The sequence below is a fragment of the Vanessa tameamea genome, chromosome 29 (assembly GCF_037043105.1).
Source record: "Vanessa tameamea isolate UH-Manoa-2023 chromosome 29, ilVanTame1 primary haplotype, whole genome shotgun sequence".
Classification (NCBI taxonomy): Eukaryota; Metazoa; Arthropoda; class Insecta; order Lepidoptera; family Nymphalidae; genus Vanessa; species Vanessa tameamea.
In genome coordinates this window covers 2,984,035-3,007,279 of record NC_087337.1, presented here as the reverse complement: position 1 = coordinate 3,007,279, position 23,245 = coordinate 2,984,035, and the positions used below count along the sequence as shown (strand labels likewise).

The window sequence follows — 23,245 nt, the reverse complement described above, 5'->3', positions numbered from 1 at the left end:
AATTTACAATTTCAATACAATCAAACAGAGTCAGAGTCTCTCTCGATACCACCGCACCGATAGACGCGACTACGTTCCGAGTATAAAAAGGGGACGGAGTAACGCGACCGTTTTACTGTTCACCGCGCTCCCGAGCCGTACGCACGCGTTCCGCTCTCTCATATTTATATTTGCGTTGCTAATTTTTCATTAATTCTCTATAATCATGTCCGGTCGCGGTAAAGGAGGCAAAGTCAAGGGGAAGGCAAAGTCGCGTTCGAACCGTGCCGGTCTACAGTTTCCGGTCGGACGTATACACAGACTCCTCAGGAAGGGTAACTACGCAGAGCGCGTCGGTGCCGGTGCACCCGTGTATCTCGCGGCCGTCATGGAATACCTAGCCGCTGAAGTACTCGAGTTGGCCGGCAACGCCGCCCGCGACAACAAGAAGACCAGGATCATACCGAGACATCTACAGTTGGCGATCCGTAACGACGAGGAGCTGAACAAGTTGCTCTCGGGCGTGACTATCGCACAAGGTGGCGTCCTACCTAACATCCAAGCCGTACTTCTGCCCAAGAAGACCGAGAAGAAGGCTTAAACACTTGTGTGCGGTGACGTTGCGGAACGGTCGTCGTCGTCGTCGTCGTCGTCGTTATTGTAGTCATCAAATTTGTTATTATATACATTGCGATGTTACATGCGAACGATCGAACGAACGAACTCGTTCTTCATCGTGATAACGAATAAAAAGGCCCTTTTCAGGGCCACAAAATATATCTGATATGCATTAAAAAATGTTATGTTTCCTAAACGATTATGACGTCTCGACGTTGATTACATGTCATTCGATATTTTATACGCACCATTTAAACGCTCGTTGAACTCTTTAGTTGAACGTAGAGAATCACTACTAACACTAACACTACTACTGCTGCTGCTGCTATTACAGTGTACGCTACGACGATAGAATATATATACACATTAAAATTATTTTATTATTTACGATAATTATTAAATAATATTTCGATCTAAAATTTTCAATCATCATAATAACTATAACTGTCTGAGCTGTCTGTCTTATAGAGAGATGATATATTTTATTTGTTGTTATTAATAATATTTACATATAAATCGATTAGATGATATAAACATTCTAAATTTTAAAATAATATATTAATGATTTCAGCTTTAAGTCTATTCGTATAGTAATCATGATCATAGAGATGCGGTCGGTGGGGTAGGGGAAGGAGGAATATTTTTCGTATCGTTTTAAAACGAGAACCTAATAACACTCTCCCCCTCTCCCTCTACTCTCCGCCCCTCTCGTACTAAGCGCGACGATCGTTTCTGATTGGTCGATAGAGTTCTGCGTCTGTATGCCGCACCGTATGCGCGAACGCTACGCGTGCCGCGCGGGCCTTATTTAAACAAAATCCGAGAGTACGAAACGATACTCTCCAGTTTCGCTTGCGCTCCCGTACGGTGCGCACGTGTATCACACGAGATTAAGTTTCGATTGCATTATTGTGAATTTGTTTATTCGTCATCATGCCGCCTAAGACTAGCGGAAAGGCCGCCAAGAAATCGGGCAAAGCTCAGAAGAACATCTCCAAGTCGGACAAGAAGAAGAAGAAGCATAAGAGGAAGGAGAGCTACGCAATCTACATTTACAAAGTACTGAAACAGGTACATCCCGACACCGGTATCTCGAGTAAGGCCATGTCGATCATGAACTCTTTCGTGAACGATATCTTCGAGCGCATCGCCGCCGAGGCTTCTCGTCTCGCTCACTACAACAAGCGATCGACGATCACCTCGAGGGAGGTGCAGACTTCGGTGAGGCTTCTTCTGCCCGGCGAGCTCGCCAAGCACGCCGTGAGCGAAGGTACTAAGGCCGTAACGAAGTACACGAGCTCCAAGTAAACGAAGCCGTAGTAGAACGCTACGATTTATGAAGGAGATAATAATAAAAAGGCCCTTTTCAGGGCCACAAAGAGTTTCGATAAACAATAATTTAAAGTTTCAAACGATTTAGCCGTCGTTTATTATTATTATTATTATTATCATCAAATAACAATAATACTACATGTTTATTTATTAACATATTTAATCGATTAATTATATACATATATAATACACACATACATACTCTGATAAGATTCCTAATTATTAACATATACAAAAACAGTTTTCTTTTCTTTACTAGTCTTGAATCGAATTTTAATTAGAGATATATAATATATTTGATCGTCGTAGTTACCTTCCTGTAGAGCTGTAGCGCTGTAAGCTCGAAGCCGCCGCCGTACTGTCGATTCCGTCGATCTTCTCATTCATTTCGATCTCGTATCATATATATCCTGCGTTTAACTCGTTCGACGTAGGCCGATGATATCTGAAAGAATAATAATATTAATTCATTAAAAAATATATCTAATAATAATAATAACAACTCAAACATGAATTTTTCGCATTTTCGCATCGATCAGTGAACGCGTGAGAGAGAACGTGCATAGCGTAGAGAGAGAGACGGATATATCGAATCGTCATCGCGGCGGTCCCTCTAGCCGTAGTAGAACTCGTATATAAGCGAACGTTCCTTTACAAAAATTTTACGAAGCGGTACACAGTCTTGGTTTAGCAGCCGAGCAGTGCACTACACTACTCAGCTCTGACCCGAGACTTTTTCCTGTAATAACAGTGTGCCTTGGCGCGCTGCTTGTTACAACCGCGTTAATTCGCGGCGGAATACCAAATCATACCGAGCTTTCGCTCAGTACATAGTTAGCCGTTGCTCGCTAACGACCCCTCACGGGATCCGCAGCATGAGCCGGCCGACTAGCGCTGAGCCCAAATCTGGACCTGTAATGGGTCCAGAGGAGGACTCAGACGTAGCAATCTTCAGACGAGAATTTCGCAGGACGCACTCCAGGTCGCCAACGACGAGCGAAAGGAGAGACCGGTCGCGGTCACACCATCGCGTCGTCCGACCGGTCACCGGCCCCCACCACTCGCCGTCCCTGCAGGTGGACCTCTCCCGAGGTCGCAGCCAGCAGTCGAGCAGCGAGGACGAGAGCGGGAGCACCGCAGCGCCGCCCACTACAACCCCGGACATGCCAACACGTAGCGTTGTTGTGCAAGTCAAGCCAGCGCCGGAACATCTGGCAAGTATGCGTGTAACGCAACCCAAACCCACCTGCTCTCTTTCTGTGCACAGCATGGAGATCGACGTGCAACCCAACGCGCTCAGGAGGAGCCACTCCACGTCGTCCGAAGAGGACGCCACGGAGCTGAAGAGAAGGTGTCCAGAGGCAAGACCCATGGACTACGCCAGTGCGCTCCGCGCAAAGGCGCAGGTCCAAGAAAAGGAGCCCGCCACCAGGCCAGTGAAGGCCACCGCTACAGCAAGCGTAGAGAAGCCTACCGCCAAAAATCCGGCTGCAAAAAAGCCGAGATACCCACCACTCGTGGTGGAGAGTCTCCCGAATTGGGCACACCACTTCCGTGTGCTCAAGCAAAAACTCGGACGACCCCCGAGCGCACGCCCATACCAAAAAGGAGTGCGTTTCTCGCCAACCTCCGAGGAGGAGTACCGCATCATACAGCGGTACCTCACAACATTAGAAAGAGAGGAGAACGTCTCATGGTTCTCCTACTCATTACCGGCTGAAAAGAGCCTGAAAGTAGCCATCAGAGGGCTACCATACAACACCACGGCCGAAGAGGTCGAAGAAGAGCTGCGCGAACTAGGGTTCGAACCAGAAGTGGTCAAGCAGATCCAGGCCAGGAAAGGCCGCCCAGGGTGCATGTATTTCACCCAATTGAAGAAAACCCCTGGACTGACGCCGGCGATATACGAAGTAACGGAGTTGCTGTGTATGACCGGCATCAAGATAGATGCATGGCGAGGGAAGAAAGGCCCCGCACAATGCCATAGATGCCAGCAGTTCAGACACTCGTCTCACTGCTGCCACCGACCGCCAGCATGCGTCCGATGCGGAGGTGAACACCTCGCAAAGGATTGCGAGCGGAAAAGGGAGGACCCACCGACGTGTGCCAACTGCGGAGGCGCACACACGGCCAACAACACGGCCTGCCCGGTCTACAAAAGGGAGGCCAAACACCGCAGAGCGGGCACCATCGCCCTATCCGCGCCAGCAAAGAAGACTGCGGACGCAGTCTCACCACCTGCACCCGCACCCGGACCTGCACCTGCACCAGAGCCAGCGACCTCGCTCATGGCTCCAGCGAACGCTCCCACAGCTCGAAACTCGAGCACCGGGAAGAAGAAACGACGCCCCAAAAAGAAGAGCAAGGCAAACAAACCTGCTCCGGAGAGCAAGCCCAGTGCGACCACAAAAGTCGCACCTGCGCCTGCACCCACACCTGCACCGGCGCCAGCGCCGGCACATAAACCAGCTGCCACCACCGCGACACACACGCGGTCGAAAGCAACAACCACTGGCAAAGATAAAGAAGTTATCAAAACCGCCATCACAATTCTGCAAGGGGTACTTAGCGCCCTGCTAGAAGACCGTGACCCAGTGCCTGTAATATTACAGGGCATCACCCTCCTGCTCAACCGCAATGAATAACAAACTCCGTGTTATTCACTGGAATGCCAACGGGCTCAGAAACAAGCAACTGCTGTTTCAAACCCTCCTGCAAGAGCAGGACATAGACGTGGCTCTCATATCAGAGACCCACGCCACAGACTCGGATCGACTGAAGTTTGCAAACTACCACACATACCGCAAGGATGAACGCTCGGATGTGAGCAACCAGCCCTTTAGAGGCCTCGCGGTACTTGTCAAGAGGAGAATTGTACACACGCCTATCCAGACTACATCGCTAGGGACGATGTACGCCTTGGGCATCGAAGTGTGCACTGGAGGGACAGCCCTACGCCTCTTCGCCTGCTACAAAGCTCCCAAAGCAAGAATGGATCCTGCAGACATCCGATCATTGCTGGACTCACCAACTCCAACAATCATCGCAGGAGATCTGAACTGCAAGCACACCTCATGGAACTCGACCACCAACACTACGGATGGCAGACGACTCTGCCAAGACGCCGAAAAGAACGGATACACAGTCAGCGGTCCAGAGACCCCGACTCACTACCCGTTCCGATCAATCCTAACACCCGACGTGCTAGACATAGCCGTCCACAGGGGGCTCACACAGAGACTCTCGCAGGAAGTCTTGGCGGACGACATGGGGTCCGACCACCAACCGGTTCTCCTAACACTGCAAGCAACCCTAGCTGCAGCCAGACGACCACCTCGCCGGTGCACCGACTGGACTACCTACAGGGAACATCTGGAGGAGAACACGAGGATGAAACCAGCAACGAACGCAGAGGAGATAGAAGACCTCGCCTTAGACGTCAGAGACACCCTGCGTCACGCCTACGAGGCAGCGACGCACACACAGGAGGTATCACACCGATACCACACCCTACCTGGCCATATAAGGAAGCTTCTATCAAGGAAGAGAGAGCTACGCAAGCTGTGGCAGCGAACCCGCTGCCCCACGCTAAAGCGACAACTCAACCGCCTCAACGATCGAGCCACAGAGTCAGTAAGCGACCACCGATCCCGAACATGGGAGAGCACCATCGAGACTGCAGCAGACGACATGAAGTCACTTCATCGACTCAACCGCAACCTCACCAACTCGAGTGAACCTAGACGTCCACTCCGAGCGAACGATGGAACTCTACGATACCAGACAGCGGATCGCGCTGAGATCTTTGCAGCCACGCTAGAGCAGCAGTTCACACCGAACCCTGCTCGCTACCAGGCACACAGCACAGCAGTCGAAGAACAAGTTCGAGAATACCTGGCAGAACCACTGTCCCCCACCGATGACCCCATAGTCATCACACCGGGACAAGTACTACGGATGACAAGGCGTGCGAACCCACGTAAGGCCCCGGGGTGCGACGGAATCACAAACTCCGCCCTCCGCCACCTACCACCGCGTAGCATAGCCGCGATCACGCGGCTATTTAACGGAATACTCCGCACGGGCCACTTTCCATCTACGTGGAAGCAAGGCCGAGTCATCATGATACCGAAGCCCGGTAAAAACACACTTTTACCGGAGAGCTACAGGCCCATCACACTTCTGCCTACCATCTCGAAAATGTTCGAGAGATTGCTGCTTCAGCACCTACGACCACACATCGAACCTCGGCCGGAACAATTTGGCTTTCGAGCTGGACATTCGACCACGCACCAAATAGCGAGAATACTGCACTACGCCGCAGTGGCACTGAACAAGAGGGAGTTCCCAGTGGCAGTATTCCTCGATATGGAGAAAGCCTTTGACCGAGTATGGCACGAAGGGCTGCTATACAAGCTGGCTCTTCGACCATCCATGCCGAAGCGAATCGTACACATCATAGCGTCATTCCTGGAGAACCGACGCTTCCAAGTCGATGTTGAAGGAGCTCTGTCCACAGAGCGACGGATCACCGCCGGTGTCCCACAGGGAAGCTGCCTATCTCCGGTATGCTATTCCTGCTACACTGACGACATCCCACTGATGGACGGAGCCGTCCTGGCCCTATACGCCGATGACGCGGCGTACATCACCACCTCTATCAAAAGGAAGCAAGCTGCAATACTGATGCAGCTCATGCTATATCAACTTCCCGACTGGTTAGCCAAATGGCGGCTAACCGTCAACGTCGAGAAGACACAGGCGATCGTCTTAGGAAGAGCATCCAACCTACCATCTCCCCTCCGGCTATTCGGAAAGGAGATCCAATGGTCTGACAGGGTCAAGTACCTTGGAGTGACCATCGACCGAAGGATGAATATGAATCATCACGTCGCGAATGTGATCAACTTGGCGCGTGCTACACGTGTCAAACTATATCCAGTGCTGAAATCGCGCCTCCCTCTGCGCGTCAAAATCGGGATCTACAAGCAATACGTGAGATCACGCCTCACGTATGCCGCTCCAGCATGGTACGCACTCACTGGCCCTGCCTCGCGAAAGAAGCTGCAAGCGCAGCAATCTCTCACACTGCGGGCCATCACGAATGCACCACGCTACGTACGGAACACAACAATTGCGAGAGATCTCAAAGTCGAAACCGTCGAGGAATTTACCAGACGCCTAGCCACGAAGATGTTCATGCGTGCCGACCAGTCGGACCACACCCACATCAAGGATATGGCACCGCAGCACGCACGGCCACCTGACGGATGGGCGTACCCGAGAGAGCTCATCAACGATGACGCCCTCAGCGAGAGCCGACCATCGCGTCGCCTCCCGCCCGCTCCTCGACAGAACGTCGACCCAGCTGACACCACGACACACCAGCCCGGAAACAACGACGTCCGCTAACGATGCATCGAACCAGAGGTAGTCCCTACGGGGACTCATCCTACTGGACTCGGCTGCATCCAGGACGCCTACCTGCAGAAAAGCCCATGATCGCTGGTCGCTCGCTGGACCTCCCCGAACGGGGTCTCATCCGGTGCGCTTGATCGAATCATGAGTAATTCTGCAGAACCGGACAGGAGTGTCACACTAGCTGGACGCACTGAAACACCATCAGATCACATTCCAGACCTAAAGACGACGCCAACAACGCCAGGACAACTCACCAAAAGGAACACCACTGACGCAAAACCAGCGCCAGTTCCAACAAATCACCCGGCTCCTACAAAGAGCCGTACCCGACGAACCGGTCTGTACAATAGCGTCTCACCGCGGCCGACCGAAAGGAAATCCCAAGCGGGACTTATCCTGACGGCCCCGACCGCGAGCGAGGCGTCTAGACTACGTTTTCCACCCACGACCGCAGGTCGCTCGCTGGACCTCCCCGAACGGGGTCTCATCCGGTGCGCTTGATCGGATCGTGGGAGTCTACGCGGTCACGGACCAGACTCGCCGAAACAAACCACAACAACACAGAACACCGACAACCCGTCAGAATGCCGAATACCGCTTCTTCTCCACTCTCTCTACTTGCCACCCTCACCCATCTGCAGCCTTCACCGCCAACGATGGAACTTGATCTCAACGAGACACGCATACGCAAACACACACTTGGCAGCAGCAAGATGTCTCCGAACCTTCCTTCTGTACCACGACATCTGTCGTGCGCAGACATTCACAGAGCAGGTCGTTCGCTGGACCTCCCCTTACGGGGTCTCATCCGGTGCGCTTGATCGCTCTGAGAATGTACGGAGGACCAAGAGATGTCTGCAGCACACGCCACTAGGGTACTTCCACTGGAATTACCCGACCTCAACGACCCGTCCGAAGTAACGGGCAAATCACCCGGCTCCTACAAAGAGCCGTACCCGACGAACCGGTCTGTACAATAGCGTCTCACCGCGGCCGACCGAAAGGAAATCCCAAGCGGGACTTATCCTGACGGCCCCGACCGAGAGCGAGGCGTCTAGACTACGTTTTTTCACCCACGACCGCAGGTCGCTCGCTGGACCTCCCCGAACGGGGTCTCATCCGGTGCGCTTGATCGGATCGTGGGAGTCTACGCGGTCACGGACCGGACTCGCCGAAACAAACCACAACAACACAGAACACCGACAACCTGTCAGAATGCCGAATACCACTTCTTCTCCACTCTTCTCTACCAACCACCCTCACCCATCTGCAGCCTTCACCGCCAGCGACGGAACTTGATCTCAACGAGACACGAATACGCAACACACATTTGGCAGCAGCAAGATGTCTCCGAACCCTCCCTCTGTACCACGACATCTGTCGTGCGCAGACATTCGCAGAGCAGGTCGTTCGCTGGACCTCCCCTTACGGGGTCTCATCCGGTGCGCTTGATCGCTCTGAGAATGTACGGAGGACCAAGAGATGTCTGCAGCATACGCCACTAGGGTACTTCCATGGAATTACCCGACCCCAACGACCCGTCCGTAGAAACGGACGGCGAACAGGATACCGCAGTAGATAGGGCACGGCCCTAGGAACTGCCATCACCATTCCCCATTACCAGGGGGGTGCGTGAAATACTACGATCGAAAAATTTTAATCCGTCGACTACGTTCCTTTCGTGCGGACGTGTCTAGAGACGTCTCTAAGTTTGTCATAATAAATTTTCGTTTCGTGCGTGTTCGTTCATTCATCGTCAAGGATGGCTCGTACTAAGCAGACGGCCCGAAAATCTACCGGTGGTAAGGCACCGCGCAAGCAGCTCGCCACCAAGGCGGCTCGCAAGAGCGCTCCTGCCACGGGAGGAGTGAAGAAACCTCATCGTTACAGACCCGGTACGGTCGCCCTTCGTGAGATCCGTCGTTACCAGAAGAGCACTGAGCTTCTGATCCGCAAACTGCCATTCCAGCGTCTCGTTCGTGAGATCGCTCAAGACTTCAAGACCGATCTCCGTTTCCAGAGTTCCGCCGTAATGGCCCTGCAGGAAGCAAGCGAAGCTTATCTCGTCGGTCTCTTCGAAGACACGAACCTGTGCGCTATCCACGCTAAGCGTGTGACGATCATGCCTAAGGATATTCAATTGGCGCGCAGGATCCGAGGAGAACGTGCCTAATTGCGTCTGCGTCGTCGTCGTCGCAGTCTCATTTGCACAATTCTACGTATAGAAAAAAATAAATAATAATAATATACGCAGTATTATATGCAGATAGACTGCAAGTAAACATATTCAAAAAGGCCCTTTTCAGGGCCGCATATATATCTAAATACAAAGAAAAAAAAAATTTTTTTTTTTTTTCGTCGTCCGTTTCAAACGTAACAAAGTCGTCACGAAAAACCTACTCACAAATAACAATAATTATTTTTATATCAAAATTATCATAAACACGTTACACATAATTCGAAATATCAATACGCACATACGTAAACGTTGTGTATTTTATACTATTATTGTAAATAAATATGTATATTTCAATCGAATACGAGAACGTGAGAGGTGAGTGTATGTGTGATTACATATATTATTACGATCTTATGACGATATATTGATCGTTAAGAGCATAATTGTAAATATTATTGCAAAGATATCAATTTTGAAGAACACAAAAATATCTCACCCCCCCCCCCCCCCATTCTCCCGATAAACAAGACACATACATGAACTCCCCCCTTACCCCATCCCCTCGGCCGCCATCCCTACCATAGCTTTTTCGACTGCACGCTGTCTCTATCAGTCTTTCTCTTTCTATCTAATGGCACTTAGATATCGCCATCTCTTTCGCACACGGAGCGAACGACACGCATACGTGTGTAGTTAGTCGAGCGCTTATATATCAGTCGAGCGTAGAACGACGAGACTACCATAAAGTGATCGTCTCTGATCGACAGCGGACGGATTTCTGTACGTCTTTCTTTGCCGTTCAGATTAAACAAGACAAACCGAAGACAAGAAAATGACCGGTCGCGGTAAAGGTGGAAAGGGTCTGGGGAAAGGAGGCGCGAAGCGACACAGGAAAGTGCTCCGTGATAACATCCAAGGTATCACGAAACCGGCCATCCGTCGTCTCGCACGCAGAGGCGGTGTGAAACGTATATCCGGTCTGATATACGAAGAGACTCGCGGTGTCCTCAAAGTGTTCCTCGAGAACGTAATCCGCGACGCCGTCACCTACACCGAGCACGCGAAGAGGAAGACCGTCACCGCCATGACGTAGTGTACGCCCTGAAACGTCAGGGACGTACTCTGTACGGTTTCGGCGGTTAAAATGTTTTCGATGTTTTATTTTGAAAAATTATACAAAAAAAAATTAATAATTTACAAATAATACTGCGAAAACTAAATATAAAAAAGGCCCTTTTCAGGGCCGCATATGGATCTGTTTATACATACTACATACACATTGAATACTCGTTTCAATCGTTCAATGACGTCTATTAAACATAATAACATAATACATATTAATAATAATACGAATATAAGAGTAAGAGCTCTAAGCGTGTAAAACGATCGTATAGATAAGATACGATGACGACTACGACGTAATACCGACCGATCGTTAACGTAGAATATACTTTACCATGCATCTGAATGAGTGTGTAATTTAATTTATTTAATTTTAAATTTCTGTTTACAATTCAAACGTTATTATATATGACTAATTATTCGTCTTCGTCGTCGTCGTCGTCGTTCTTTCGGCTCTACTTCACGCGCTACGAACGCGCCTCCAACAATATTTCGCACGCCTCGAGGCTCGCCTCTAAACGTAGCTCTTACACACGATTACTGTAGATTATTTTTATTATTTATACGATACTGTGGTCTCTCTTTCGAAACACGTATTATTTATCTATCGTAATAGTTTATATTTTATATATTATTCGATAAGTATTCACATATCAGACAACATTTTCTCGTGCTTCTTATATCGACTCGCGTAGTAGTGTGTTTTACGAACGTCGACTTGGAACACGCTAAAATTGTTAGTAAATTATCGAATAAGAGTTGCGCTTTTATACATTATCAGTGAGGTATCTTCGCTTTCAATATGTCGATAGAACGAAACGTTTAAAACGATTTTAATAGAATAAAATAACTTTTAAACGAGGCTCTAGGTACGCGACTAGAACTATAACGAATTTAAACGCGATTCGTACACATCGTTGTCGAACTGTGCTACGAATTCGACTTTCAAACGATCGATAGGTTCAAGAGGTATCTTTTTGTGTTATAGAACGGTCAAAAACTACTTTAAATTATATAAATATCGCATTCGAAAAGATACCTGTTAGTGAAAAGTTTTAAGCGTTCGTACGAGAAATTGTCTAGCGACATCGCGGTTCTCCTTACGGTATTGCTCGGACTCGACTTACCACTAGCGACCTCTCCGCCGCGTCGATCTCCGTCCGATATCAGACACGTTTTATATCGTTATACGTTGTTATCCCACGGTACAACTGCTACTACAACTATTAATATTTATCTTTCGTGTGATTGTGTAGTGAGTTTATTAAATAAAATAAAATAAAATGGCCGACACAGCTATAGCAACCGAAGCGCCGGCACCGGCGACCCCTGCGAAGAAACCGAAGGCGTCCGCGGCCGCCGCCGGTGGCGCCGCCGCCAAGAAACCGAAGGCGAAACCTACTCATCCTAAAACATCCGAAATGGTGAACAGCGCCATCAAAGAGTTGAAGGAACGTAGCGGTTCGTCGCTTCAGGCGATCAAGAAATACATCGCGGCTCAATACAAAGTCGATTCTGAGAAATTGGCTCCGTTCATCAGAAAGTATCTCAAGAGCGCCGTCGAATCGGGTGCACTGATACAGACGAAGGGCAAGGGCGCATCGGGTTCGTTCAAACTAGAGTCGAAATCGTCCGCTTCGAAGAAACCGGCGGGTGCCGGAATCGGAGGCGCGTCCGGCGGCAAGGCCGCATCCTCGGCCGCTTCGGGTAAGTCGAAGAAGGCGACGTCCTCCGCTCCCGTCGCCGGCAAGGGCGCCGCCGCGGGCAAGAAAGCGGCCGCCGGCGGTGCGTCGTCCGGTGCGGCGGCGGCGGCGTCATCGCCGTCCAAATCGAAGGCGAAGGCGACGATAAAGGATAAGAAAGCTGCAGCCGCTAAAAAGAAACCGGCAGCCGCTAAGAAGGCCGTCGCGGCGGCCGCTCCTTCGAAGGCGAAGGGCGCCGCATCGAAGGCGAAGAAGACTGCGAAACCGCCGACTAAGAAACCTAAAGCCCCGAAACCGAAGAAGGCCGCCGCCGCTACGCCGAAGTCGAAACCGACAGCTAAGAAAGCATCCGCCGCCGCCGCTAAAAAGTAAGTCGCCTGCAGCCGCCGCAGCGGTGATAATAACGATGACATCTTTCAAAAGTGTCATCATCATCATCTACAACAACAACAACAACAAAAAAAAAAAAAAACAACATCATCGATGACATACATTTGTCCGATCCCATCGCGTCGACGACGACGACGACGACGACGACGACGACGAAGACTGTGACGATGACGATGACGATGCAAGCGTGTGCGGCGCGTAAATCGCACGACAAAAAGCCCTTTTCAGGGCTAACATAAGTTTCACATAATAAACGAATATATTCGTCGTCGTGCGTAATAATCTACGACGACGACGACGAATAAGATGAGTTAAAGTTTCGAACGATACGATGAACAATTCCAAAACTAATTCTAAATTTATAAAATATAAAACGTAAACGGAAAGAAAAAAAAAAAATAAAAAAAAAATTTAATATTATATGATAAAAATATCCACATACCTCATTATCCATCTATAATATTTACAATCATAGAGATGGAGCAGCACACTCGAACGTCTTCAATTAAATTCAACAAACAAACAAACAAACAAACAAACAAACAAACAAACAAACATACGTACGTACATGTTTATTATTATTATATTTTATCTTTATCAAAATATATCGCTCGCACGCGAAACACGAAAAGGACACACCACCCGCGCGCCCGACTAATTTCACTTTATTAATATTATTTTTTATTTCGTTGTTATGACTCTTCCTTTCTTTATCTCTTTCTTTCTTTGTTCAAAAAAAAAAATAAATAAATAAATAAATATATACAATTTTTACTTCATTTTTCTATTCGCATTCGCATTTCGAAACCCCCCGACCCGCCCCGCCCCGCCCCGCCCGACTGCCCGACTCTCCCGAAACTCGACATCATTCATCGTCGTAATCTTAATACTATACTGTATACACTAATAAGAAACAGAAATTTAACAATTTACAATTTCAATACAATCAAACAGAGTCAGAGTCTCTCTCGATACCACCGCACCGATAGACGCGACTACGTTCCGAGTATAAAAAGGGGACGGAGTAACGCGACCGTTTTACTGTTCACCGCGCTCCCGAGCCGTACGCACGCGTTCCGCTCTCTCATATTTATATTTGCGTTGCTAATTTTTCATTAATTCTCTATAATCATGTCCGGTCGCGGTAAAGGAGGCAAAGTCAAGGGGAAGGCAAAGTCGCGTTCGAACCGTGCCGGTCTACAGTTTCCGGTCGGACGTATACACAGACTCCTCAGGAAGGGTAACTACGCAGAGCGCGTCGGTGCCGGTGCACCCGTGTATCTCGCGGCCGTCATGGAATACCTAGCCGCTGAAGTACTCGAGTTGGCCGGCAACGCCGCCCGCGACAACAAGAAGACCAGGATCATACCGAGACATCTACAGTTGGCGATCCGTAACGACGAGGAGCTGAACAAGTTGCTCTCGGGCGTGACTATCGCACAAGGTGGCGTCCTACCTAACATCCAAGCCGTACTTCTGCCCAAGAAGACCGAGAAGAAGGCTTAAACACTTGTGTGCGGTGACGTTGCGGAACGGTCGTCGTCGTCGTCGTCGTCGTCGTTATTGTAGTCATCAAATTTGTTATTATATACATTGCGATGTTACATGCGAACGATCGAACGAACGAACTCGTTCTTCATCGTGATAACGAATAAAAAGGCCCTTTTCAGGGCCACAAAATATATCTGATATGCATTAAAAAATGTTATGTTTCCTAAACGATTATGACGTCTCGACGTTGATTACATGTCATTCGATATTTTATACGCACCATTTAAACGCTCGTTGAACTCTTTAGTTGAACGTAGAGAATCACTACTAACACTAACACTACTACTGCTGCTGCTGCTATTACAGTGTACGCTACGACGATAGAATATATATACACATTAAAATTATTTTATTATTTACGATAATTATTAAATAATATTTCGATCTAAAATTTTCAATCATCATAATAACTATAACTGTCTGAGCTGTCTGTCTTATAGAGAGATGATATATTTTATTTGTTGTTATTAATAATATTTACATATAAATCGATTAGATGATATAAACATTCTAAATTTTAAAATAATATATTAATGATTTCAGCTTTAAGTCTATTCGTATAGTAATCATGATCATAGAGATGCGGTCGGTGGGGTAGGGGAAGGAGGAATATTTTTCGTATCGTTTTAAAACGAGAACCTAATAACACTCTCCCCCTCTCCCTCTACTCTCCGCCCCTCTCGTACTAAGCGCGACGATCGTTTCTGATTGGTCGATAGAGTTCTGCGTCTGTATGCCGCACCGTATGCGCGAACGCTACGCGTGCCGCGCGGGCCTTATTTAAACAAAATCCGAGAGTACGAAACGATACTCTCCAGTTTCGCTTGCGCTCCCGTACGGTGCGCACGTGTATCACACGAGATTAAGTTTCGATTGCATTATTGTGAATTTGTTTATTCGTCATCATGCCGCCTAAGACTAGCGGAAAGGCCGCCAAGAAATCGGGCAAAGCTCAGAAGAACATCTCCAAGTCGGACAAGAAGAAGAAGAAGCATAAGAGGAAGGAGAGCTACGCAATCTACATTTACAAAGTACTGAAACAGGTACATCCCGACACCGGTATCTCGAGTAAGGCCATGTCGATCATGAACTCTTTCGTGAACGATATCTTCGAGCGCATCGCCGCCGAGGCTTCTCGTCTCGCTCACTACAACAAGCGATCGACGATCACCTCGAGGGAGGTGCAGACTTCGGTGAGGCTTCTTCTGCCCGGCGAGCTCGCCAAGCACGCCGTGAGCGAAGGTACTAAGGCCGTAACGAAGTACACGAGCTCCAAGTAAACGAAGCCGTAGTAGAACGCTACGATTTATGAAGGAGATAATAATAAAAAGGCCCTTTTCAGGGCCACAAAGAGTTTCGATAAACAATAATTTAAAGTTTCAAACGATTTAGCCGTCGTTTATTATTATTATTATTATTATCATCAAATAACAATAATACTACATGTTTATTTATTAACATATTTAATCGATTAATTATATACATATATAATACACACATACATACTCTGATAAGATTCCTAATTATTAACATATACAAAAACAGTTTTCTTTTCTTTACTAGTCTTGAATCGAATTTTAATTAGAGATATATAATATATTTGATCGTCGTAGTTACCTTCCTGTAGAGCTGTAGCGCTGTAAGCTCGAAGCCGCCGCCGTACTGTCGATTCCGTCGATCTTCTCATTCATTTCGATCTCGTATCATATATATCCTGCGTTTAACTCGTTCGACGTAGGCCGATGATATCTGAAAGAATAATAATATTAATTCATTAAAAAATATATCTAATAATAATAATAACAACTCAAACATGAATTTTTCGCATTTTCGCATCGATCAGTGAACGCGTGAGAGAGAACGTGCATAGCGTAGAGAGAGAGACGGATATATCGAATCGTCATCGCGGCGGTCCCTCTAGCCGTAGTAGAACTCGTATATAAGCGAACGTTCCTTTACAAAAATTTTAATCCGTCGACTACGTTCCTTTCGTGCGGACGTGTCTAGAGACGTCTCTAAGTTTGTCATAATAAATTTTCGTTTCGTGCGTGTTCGTTCATTCATCGTCAAGGATGGCTCGTACTAAGCAGACGGCCCGAAAATCTACCGGTGGTAAGGCACCGCGCAAGCAGCTCGCCACCAAGGCGGCTCGCAAGAGCGCTCCTGCCACGGGAGGAGTGAAGAAACCTCATCGTTACAGACCCGGTACGGTCGCCCTTCGTGAGATCCGTCGTTACCAGAAGAGCACTGAGCTTCTGATCCGCAAACTGCCATTCCAGCGTCTCGTTCGTGAGATCGCTCAAGACTTCAAGACCGATCTCCGTTTCCAGAGTTCCGCCGTAATGGCCCTGCAGGAAGCAAGCGAAGCTTATCTCGTCGGTCTCTTCGAAGACACGAACCTGTGCGCTATCCACGCTAAGCGTGTGACGATCATGCCTAAGGATATTCAATTGGCGCGCAGGATCCGAGGAGAACGTGCCTAATTGCGTCTGCGTCGTCGTCGTCGCAGTCTCATTTGCACAATTCTACGTATAGAAAAAAATAAATAATAATAATATACGCAGTATTATATGCAGATAGACTGCAAGTAAACATATTCAAAAAGGCCCTTTTCAGGGCCGCATATATATCTAAATACAAAGAAAAAAAAAATTTTTTTTTTTTTTCGTCGTCCGTTTCAAACGTAACAAAGTCGTCACGAAAAACCTACTCACAAATAACAATAATTATTTTTATATCAAAATTATCATAAACACGTTACACATAATTCGAAATATCAATACGCACATACGTAAACGTTGTGTATTTTATACTATTATTGTAAATAAATATGTATATTTCAATCGAATACGAGAACGTGAGAGGTGAGTGTATGTGTGATTACATATATTATTACGATCTTATGACGATATATTGATCGTTAAGAGCATAATTGTAAATATTATTGCAAAGATATCAATTTTGAAGAACACAAAAATATCTCACCCCCCCCCCCCCCCATTCTCCCGATAAACAAGACACATACATGAACTCCCCCCTTACCCCATCCCCTCGGCCGCCATCCCTACCATAGCTTTTTCGACTGCACGCTGTCTCTATCAGTCTTTCTCTTTCTATCTAATGGCACTTAGATATCGCCATCTCTTTCGCACACGGAGCGAACGACACGCATACGTGTGTAGTTAGTCGAGCGCTTATATATCAGTCGAGCGTAGAACGACGAGACTACCATAAAGTGATCGTCTCTGATCGACAGCGGACGGATTTCTGTACGTCTTTCTTTGCCGTTCAGATTAAACAAGACAAACCGAAGACAAGAAAATGACCGGTCGCGGTAAAGGTGGAAAGGGTCTGGGGAAAGGAGGCGCGAAGCGACACAGGAAAGTGCTCCGTGATAACATCCAAGGTATCACGAAACCGGCCATCCGTCGTCTCGCACGCAGAGGCGGTGTGAAACGTATATCCGGTCTGATATACGAAGAGACTCGCGGTGTCCTCAAAGTGTTCCTCGAGAACGTAATCCGCGACGCCGTCACCTACACCGAGCACGCGAAGAGGAAGACCGTCACCGCCATGGACGTAGTGTACGCCCTGAAACGTCAGGGACGTACTCTGTACGGTTTCGGCGGTTAAAATGTTTTCGATGTTTTATTTTGAAAAATTATACAAAAAAAAATTAATAATTTACAAATAATACTGCGAAAACTAAATATAAAAAAGGCCCTTTTCAGGGCCGCATATGGATCTGTTTATACATACTACATACACATTGAATACTCGTTTCAATCGTTCAATGACGTCTATTAAACATAATAACATAATACATATTAATAATAATACGAATATAAGAGTAAGAGCTCTAAGCGTGTAAAACGATCGTATAGATAAGATACGATGACGACTACGACGTAATACCGACCGATCGTTAACGTAGAATATACTTTACCATGCATCTGAATGAGTGTGTAATTTAATTTATTTAATTTTAAATTTCTGTTTACAATTCAAACGTTATTATATATGACTAATTATTCGTCTTCGTCGTCGTCGTCGTCGTTCTTTCGGCTCTACTTCACGCGCTACGAACGCGCCTCCAACAATATTTCGCACGCCTCGAGGCTCGCCTCTAAACGTAGCTCTTACACACGATTACTGTAGATTATTTTTATTATTTATACGATACTGTGGTCTCTCTTTCGAAACACGTATTATTTATCTATCGTAATAGTTTATATTTTATATATTATTCGATAAGTATTCACATATCAGACAACATTTTCTCGTGCTTCTTATATCGACTCGCGTAGTAGTGTGTTTTACGAACGTCGACTTGGAACACGCTAAAATTGTTAGTAAATTATCGAATAAGAGTTGCGCTTTTATACATTATCAGTGAGGTATCTTCGCTTTCAATATGTCGATAGAACGAAACGTTTAAAACGATTTTAATAGAATAAAATAACTTTTAAACGAGGCTCTAGGTACGCGACTAGAACTATAACGAATTTAAACGCGATTCGTACACATCGTTGTCGAACTGTGCTACGAATTCGACTTTCAAACGATCGATAGGTTCAAGAGGTATCTTTTTGTGTTATAGAACGGTCAAAAACTACTTTAAATTATATAAATATCGCATTCGAAAAGATACCTGTTAGTGAAAAGTTTTAAGCGTTCGTACGAGAAATTGTCTAGCGACATCGCGGTTCTCCTTACGGTATTGCTCGGACTCGACTTACCACTAGCGACCTCTCCGCCGCGTCGATCTCCGTCCGATATCAGACACGTTTTATATCGTTATACGTTGTTATCCCACGGTACAACTGCTACTACAACTATTAATATTTATCTTTCGTGTGATTGTGTAGTGAGTTTATTAAATAAAATAAAATAAAATGGCCGACACAGCTATAGCAACCGAAGCGCCGGCACCGGCGACCCCTGCGAAGAAACCGAAGGCGTCCGCGGCCGCCGCCGGTGGCGCCGCCGCCAAGAAACCGAAGGCGAAACCTACTCATCCTAAAACATCCGAAATGGTGAACAGCGCCATCAAAGAGTTGAAGGAACGTAGCGGTTCGTCGCTTCAGGCGATCAAGAAATACATCGCGGCTCAATACAAAGTCGATTCTGAGAAATTGGCTCCGTTCATCAGAAAGTATCTCAAGAGCGCCGTCGAATCGGGTGCACTGATACAGACGAAGGGCAAGGGCGCATCGGGTTCGTTCAAACTAGAGTCGAAATCGTCCGCTTCGAAGAAACCGGCGGGTGCCGGAATCGGAGGCGCGTCCGGCGGCAAGGCCGCATCCTCGGCCGCTTCGGGTAAGTCGAAGAAGGCGACGTCCTCCGCTCCCGTCGCCGGCAAGGGCGCCGCCGCGGGCAAGAAAGCGGCCGCCGGCGGTGCGTCGTCCGGTGCGGCGGCGGCGGCGTCATCGCCGTCCAAATCGAAGGCGAAGGCGACGATAAAGGATAAGAAAGCTGCAGCCGCTAAAAAGAAACCGGCAGCCGCTAAGAAGGCCGTCGCGGCGGCCGCTCCTTCGAAGGCGAAGGGCGCCGCATCGAAGGCGAAGAAGACTGCGAAACCGCCGACTAAGAAACCTAAAGCCCCGAAACCGAAGAAGGCCGCCGCCGCTACGCCGAAGTCGAAACCGACAGCTAAGAAAGCATCCGCCGCCGCCGCTAAAAAGTAAGTCGCCTGCAGCCGCCGCAGCGGTGATAATAACGATGACATCTTTCAAAAGTGTCATCATCATCATCTACAACAACAACAACAACAAAAAAAAAAAAAAACAACATCATCGATGACATACATTTGTCCGATCCCATCGCGTCGACGACGACGACGACGACGACGACGACGACGAAGACTGTGACGATGACGATGACGATGCAAGCGTGTGCGGCGCGTAAATCGCACGACAAAAAGCCCTTTTCAGGGCTAACATAAGTTTCACATAATAAACGAATATATTCGTCGTCGTGCGTAATAATCTACGACGACGACGACGAATAAGATGAGTTAAAGTTTCGAACGATACGATGAACAATTCCAAAACTAATTCTAAATTTATAAAATATAAAACGTAAACGGAAAGAAAAAAAAAAAATAAAAAAAAAATTTAATATTATATGATAAAAATATCCACATACCTCATTATCCATCTATAATATTTACAATCATAGAGATGGAGCAGCACACTCGAACGTCTTCAATTAAATTCAACAAACAAACAAACAAACAAACAAACAAACAAACAAACAAACATACGTACGTACATGTTTATTATTATTATATTTTATCTTTATCAAAATATATCGCTCGCACGCGAAACACGAAAAGGACACACCACCCGCGCGCCCGACTAATTTCACTTTATTAATATTATTTTTTATTTCGTTGTTATGACTCTTCCTTTCTTTATCTCTTTCTTTCTTTGTTCAAAAAAAAAAATAAATAAATAAATAAATATATACAATTTTTACTTCATTTTTCTATTCGCATTCGCATTTCGAAACCCCCCGACCCGCCCCGCCCCGCCCCGCCCGACTGCCCGACTCTCCCGAAACTCGACATCATTCATCGTCGTAATCTTAATACTATACTGTATACACTAATAAGAAACAGAAATTTAACAATTTACAATTTCAATACAATCAAACAGAGTCAGAGTCTCTCTCGATACCACCGCACCGATAGACGCGACTACGTTCCGAGTATAAAAAGGGGACGGAGTAACGCGACCGTTTTACTGTTCACCGCGCTCCCGAGCCGTACGCACGCGTTCCGCTCTCTCATATTTATATTTGCGTTGCTAATTTTTCATTAATTCTCTATAATCATGTCCGGTCGCGGTAAAGGAGGCAAAGTCAAGGGGAAGGCAAAGTCGCGTTCGAACCGTGCCGGTCTACAGTTTCCGGTCGGACGTATACACAGACTCCTCAGGAAGGGTAACTACGCAGAGCGCGTCGGTGCCGGTGCACCCGTGTATCTCGCGGCCGTCATGGAATACCTAGCCGCTGAAGTACTCGAGTTGGCCGGCAACGCCGCCCGCGACAACAAGAAGACCAGGATCATACCGAGACATCTACAGTTGGCGATCCGTAACGACGAGGAGCTGAACAAGTTGCTCTCGGGCGTGACTATCGCACAAGGTGGCGTCCTACCTAACATCCAAGCCGTACTTCTGCCCAAGAAGACCGAGAAGAAGGCTTAAACACTTGTGTGCGGTGACGTTGCGGAACGGTCGTCGTCGTCGTCGTCGTCGTCGTTATTGTAGTCATCAAATTTGTTATTATATACATTGCGATGTTACATGCGAACGATCGAACGAACGAACTCGTTCTTCATCGTGATAACGAATAAAAAGGCCCTTTTCAGGGCCACAAAATATATCTGATATGCATTAAAAAATGTTATGTTTCCTAAACGATTATGACGTCTCGACGTTGATTACATGTCATTCGATATTTTATACGCACCATTTAAACGCTCGTTGAACTCTTTAGTTGAACGTAGAGAATCACTACTAACACTAACACTACTACTGCTGCTGCTGCTATTACAGTGTACGCTACGACGATAGAATATATATACACATTAAAATTATTTTATTATTTACGATAATTATTAAATAATATTTCGATCTAAAATTTTCAATCATCATAATAACTATAACTGTCTGAGCTGTCTGTCTTATAGAGAGATGATATATTTTATTTGTTGTTATTAATAATATTTACATATAAATCGATTAGATGATATAAACATTCTAAATTTTAAAATAATATATTAATGATTTCAGCTTTAAGTCTATTCGTATAGTAATCATGATCATAGAGATGCGGTCGGTGGGGTAGGGGAAGGAGGAATATTTTTCGTATCGTTTTAAAACGAGAACCTAATAACACTCTCCCCCTCTCCCTCTACTCTCCGCCCCTCTCGTACTAAGCGCGACGATCGTTTCTGATTGGTCGATAGAGTTCTGCGTCTGTATGCCGCACCGTATGCGCGAACGCTACGCGTGCCGCGCGGGCCTTATTTAAACAAAATCCGAGAGTACGAAACGACACCACCTCTATCAAAAGGAAGCAAGCTGCAATACTGATGCAGCTCATGCTATATCAACTTCCCGACTGGTTAGCCAAATGGCGGCTAACCGTCAACGTCGAGAAGACACAGGCGATCGTCTTAGGAAGAGCATCCAACCTACCATCTCCCCTCCGGCTATTCGGAAAGGAGATCCAATGGTCTGACAGGGTCAAGTACCTTGGAGTGACCATCGACCGAAGGATGAATATGAATCATCACGTCGCGAATGTGATCAACTTGGCGCGTGCTACACGTGTCAAACTATATCCAGTGCTGAAATCGCGCCTCCCTCTGCGCGTCAAACTCGGGATCTACAAGCAATACGTGAGATCACGCCTCACGTATGCCGCTCCAGCATGGTACGCACTCACTGGCCCTGCCTCGCGAAAGAAGCTGCAAGCGCAGCAATCTCTCACACTGCGGGCCATCACGAATGCACCACGCTACGTACGGAACACAACAATTGCGAGAGATCTCAAAGTCGAAACCGTCGAGGAATTTACCAGACGCCTAGCCACGAAGATGTTCATGCGTGCCGACCAGTCGGACCACACCCACATCAAGGATATGGCACCGCAGCACGCACGGCCACCTGACGGATGGGCGTACCCGAGAGAGCTCATCAACGATGACGCCCTCAGCGAGAGCCGACCATCGCGTCGCCTCCCGCCCGCTCCTCGACAGAACGTCGACCCAGCTGACACCACGACACACCAGCCCGGAAACAACGACGTCCGCTAACGATGCATCGAACCAGAGGTAGTCCCTACGGGGACTCATCCTACTGGACTCGGCTGCATCCAGGACGCCTACCTGCAGAAAAGCCCATGATCGCTGGTCGCTCGCTGGACCTCCCCGAACGGG

The 23,245-nt window shown here is 47.3% G+C and overlaps 10 protein-coding genes across 10 annotated transcripts; all 10 read left to right on the top strand.

Moving 5' to 3' along the window:
* The first annotated feature begins 132 nt into the window (after positions 1-132).
* On the top strand, positions 133-582 carry LOC135194296 (histone H2A). Its single transcript, XM_064219609.1, has one exon. The coding sequence runs from the start codon at positions 206-208 to the stop codon at positions 578-580; it is 375 nt and encodes a 124-aa protein (XP_064075679.1). The 5' UTR covers positions 133-205; the 3' UTR covers positions 581-582.
* Positions 583-1,450: 868 nt separating this feature from the next.
* On the top strand, positions 1,451-1,968 carry LOC135194298 (histone H2B). Its single transcript, XM_064219611.1, has one exon. The coding sequence runs from the start codon at positions 1,531-1,533 to the stop codon at positions 1,903-1,905; it is 375 nt and encodes a 124-aa protein (XP_064075681.1). The 5' UTR covers positions 1,451-1,530; the 3' UTR covers positions 1,906-1,968.
* Positions 1,969-9,089: 7,121 nt separating this feature from the next.
* On the top strand, positions 9,090-9,548 carry LOC135194295 (histone H3). Its single transcript, XM_064219608.1, has one exon. The coding sequence runs from the start codon at positions 9,113-9,115 to the stop codon at positions 9,521-9,523; it is 411 nt and encodes a 136-aa protein (XP_064075678.1). The 5' UTR covers positions 9,090-9,112; the 3' UTR covers positions 9,524-9,548.
* Positions 9,549-10,088: 540 nt separating this feature from the next.
* LOC135194300 (histone H4-like) lies at positions 10,089-10,622 on the top strand. Its single transcript, XM_064219613.1, has one exon. The coding sequence runs from the start codon at positions 10,362-10,364 to the stop codon at positions 10,620-10,622; it is 261 nt and encodes an 86-aa protein (XP_064075683.1). The 5' UTR covers positions 10,089-10,361.
* A 1,194-nt stretch (positions 10,623-11,816) lies between these two features.
* On the top strand, positions 11,817-12,820 carry LOC135194418 (histone H1B-like). The gene has a single exon (XM_064219838.1). The coding sequence runs from the start codon at positions 11,935-11,937 to the stop codon at positions 12,724-12,726; it is 792 nt and encodes a 263-aa protein (XP_064075908.1). The 5' UTR covers positions 11,817-11,934; the 3' UTR covers positions 12,727-12,820.
* Positions 12,821-13,802: 982 nt separating this feature from the next.
* Positions 13,803-14,252, top strand: LOC135194297 (histone H2A). The gene has a single exon (XM_064219610.1). It carries the CDS (start codon positions 13,876-13,878, stop codon positions 14,248-14,250), a length of 375 nt encoding a protein of 124 aa, XP_064075680.1. The 5' UTR covers positions 13,803-13,875; the 3' UTR covers positions 14,251-14,252.
* Positions 14,253-15,120: 868 nt separating this feature from the next.
* On the top strand, positions 15,121-15,638 carry LOC135194387 (histone H2B). Its single transcript, XM_064219797.1, has one exon. The coding sequence runs from the start codon at positions 15,201-15,203 to the stop codon at positions 15,573-15,575; it is 375 nt and encodes a 124-aa protein (XP_064075867.1). The 5' UTR covers positions 15,121-15,200; the 3' UTR covers positions 15,576-15,638.
* A 1,700-nt stretch (positions 15,639-17,338) lies between these two features.
* Positions 17,339-17,990, top strand: LOC135194330 (histone H4). The gene has a single exon (XM_064219654.1). It carries the CDS (start codon positions 17,617-17,619, stop codon positions 17,926-17,928), a length of 312 nt encoding a protein of 103 aa, XP_064075724.1. The 5' UTR covers positions 17,339-17,616; the 3' UTR covers positions 17,929-17,990.
* A 1,082-nt stretch (positions 17,991-19,072) lies between these two features.
* Positions 19,073-20,076, top strand: LOC135194327 (histone H1B-like). The gene has a single exon (XM_064219651.1). The coding sequence runs from the start codon at positions 19,191-19,193 to the stop codon at positions 19,980-19,982; it is 792 nt and encodes a 263-aa protein (XP_064075721.1). The 5' UTR covers positions 19,073-19,190; the 3' UTR covers positions 19,983-20,076.
* Positions 20,077-21,058: 982 nt separating this feature from the next.
* Positions 21,059-21,508, top strand: LOC135194328 (histone H2A). Its single transcript, XM_064219652.1, has one exon. It carries the CDS (start codon positions 21,132-21,134, stop codon positions 21,504-21,506), a length of 375 nt encoding a protein of 124 aa, XP_064075722.1. The 5' UTR covers positions 21,059-21,131; the 3' UTR covers positions 21,507-21,508.
* Positions 21,509-23,245: the final 1,737 nt, after the last annotated feature.

What these genes read in the sequence shown, in the direction of transcription:
- LOC135194298 (XM_064219611.1), top strand. Translation starts at nt 1,531, where the DNA reads ATGCCGCCTAAGACTAGCGGAAAGGCCGCCAAGAAATCGGGCAAAGCT.
- LOC135194296 (XM_064219609.1), top strand. Translation starts at nt 206, where the DNA reads ATGTCCGGTCGCGGTAAAGGAGGCAAAGTCAAGGGGAAGGCAAAGTCG.
- LOC135194418 (XM_064219838.1), top strand. Translation starts at nt 11,935, where the DNA reads ATGGCCGACACAGCTATAGCAACCGAAGCGCCGGCACCGGCGACCCCT.
- LOC135194300 (XM_064219613.1), top strand. Translation starts at nt 10,362, where the DNA reads ATGACCGGTCGCGGTAAAGGTGGAAAGGGTCTGGGGAAAGGAGGCGCG.
- LOC135194330 (XM_064219654.1), top strand. Translation starts at nt 17,617, where the DNA reads ATGACCGGTCGCGGTAAAGGTGGAAAGGGTCTGGGGAAAGGAGGCGCG.
- LOC135194295 (XM_064219608.1), top strand. Translation starts at nt 9,113, where the DNA reads ATGGCTCGTACTAAGCAGACGGCCCGAAAATCTACCGGTGGTAAGGCA.
- LOC135194297 (XM_064219610.1), top strand. Translation starts at nt 13,876, where the DNA reads ATGTCCGGTCGCGGTAAAGGAGGCAAAGTCAAGGGGAAGGCAAAGTCG.
- LOC135194328 (XM_064219652.1), top strand. Translation starts at nt 21,132, where the DNA reads ATGTCCGGTCGCGGTAAAGGAGGCAAAGTCAAGGGGAAGGCAAAGTCG.
- LOC135194387 (XM_064219797.1), top strand. Translation starts at nt 15,201, where the DNA reads ATGCCGCCTAAGACTAGCGGAAAGGCCGCCAAGAAATCGGGCAAAGCT.
- LOC135194327 (XM_064219651.1), top strand. Translation starts at nt 19,191, where the DNA reads ATGGCCGACACAGCTATAGCAACCGAAGCGCCGGCACCGGCGACCCCT.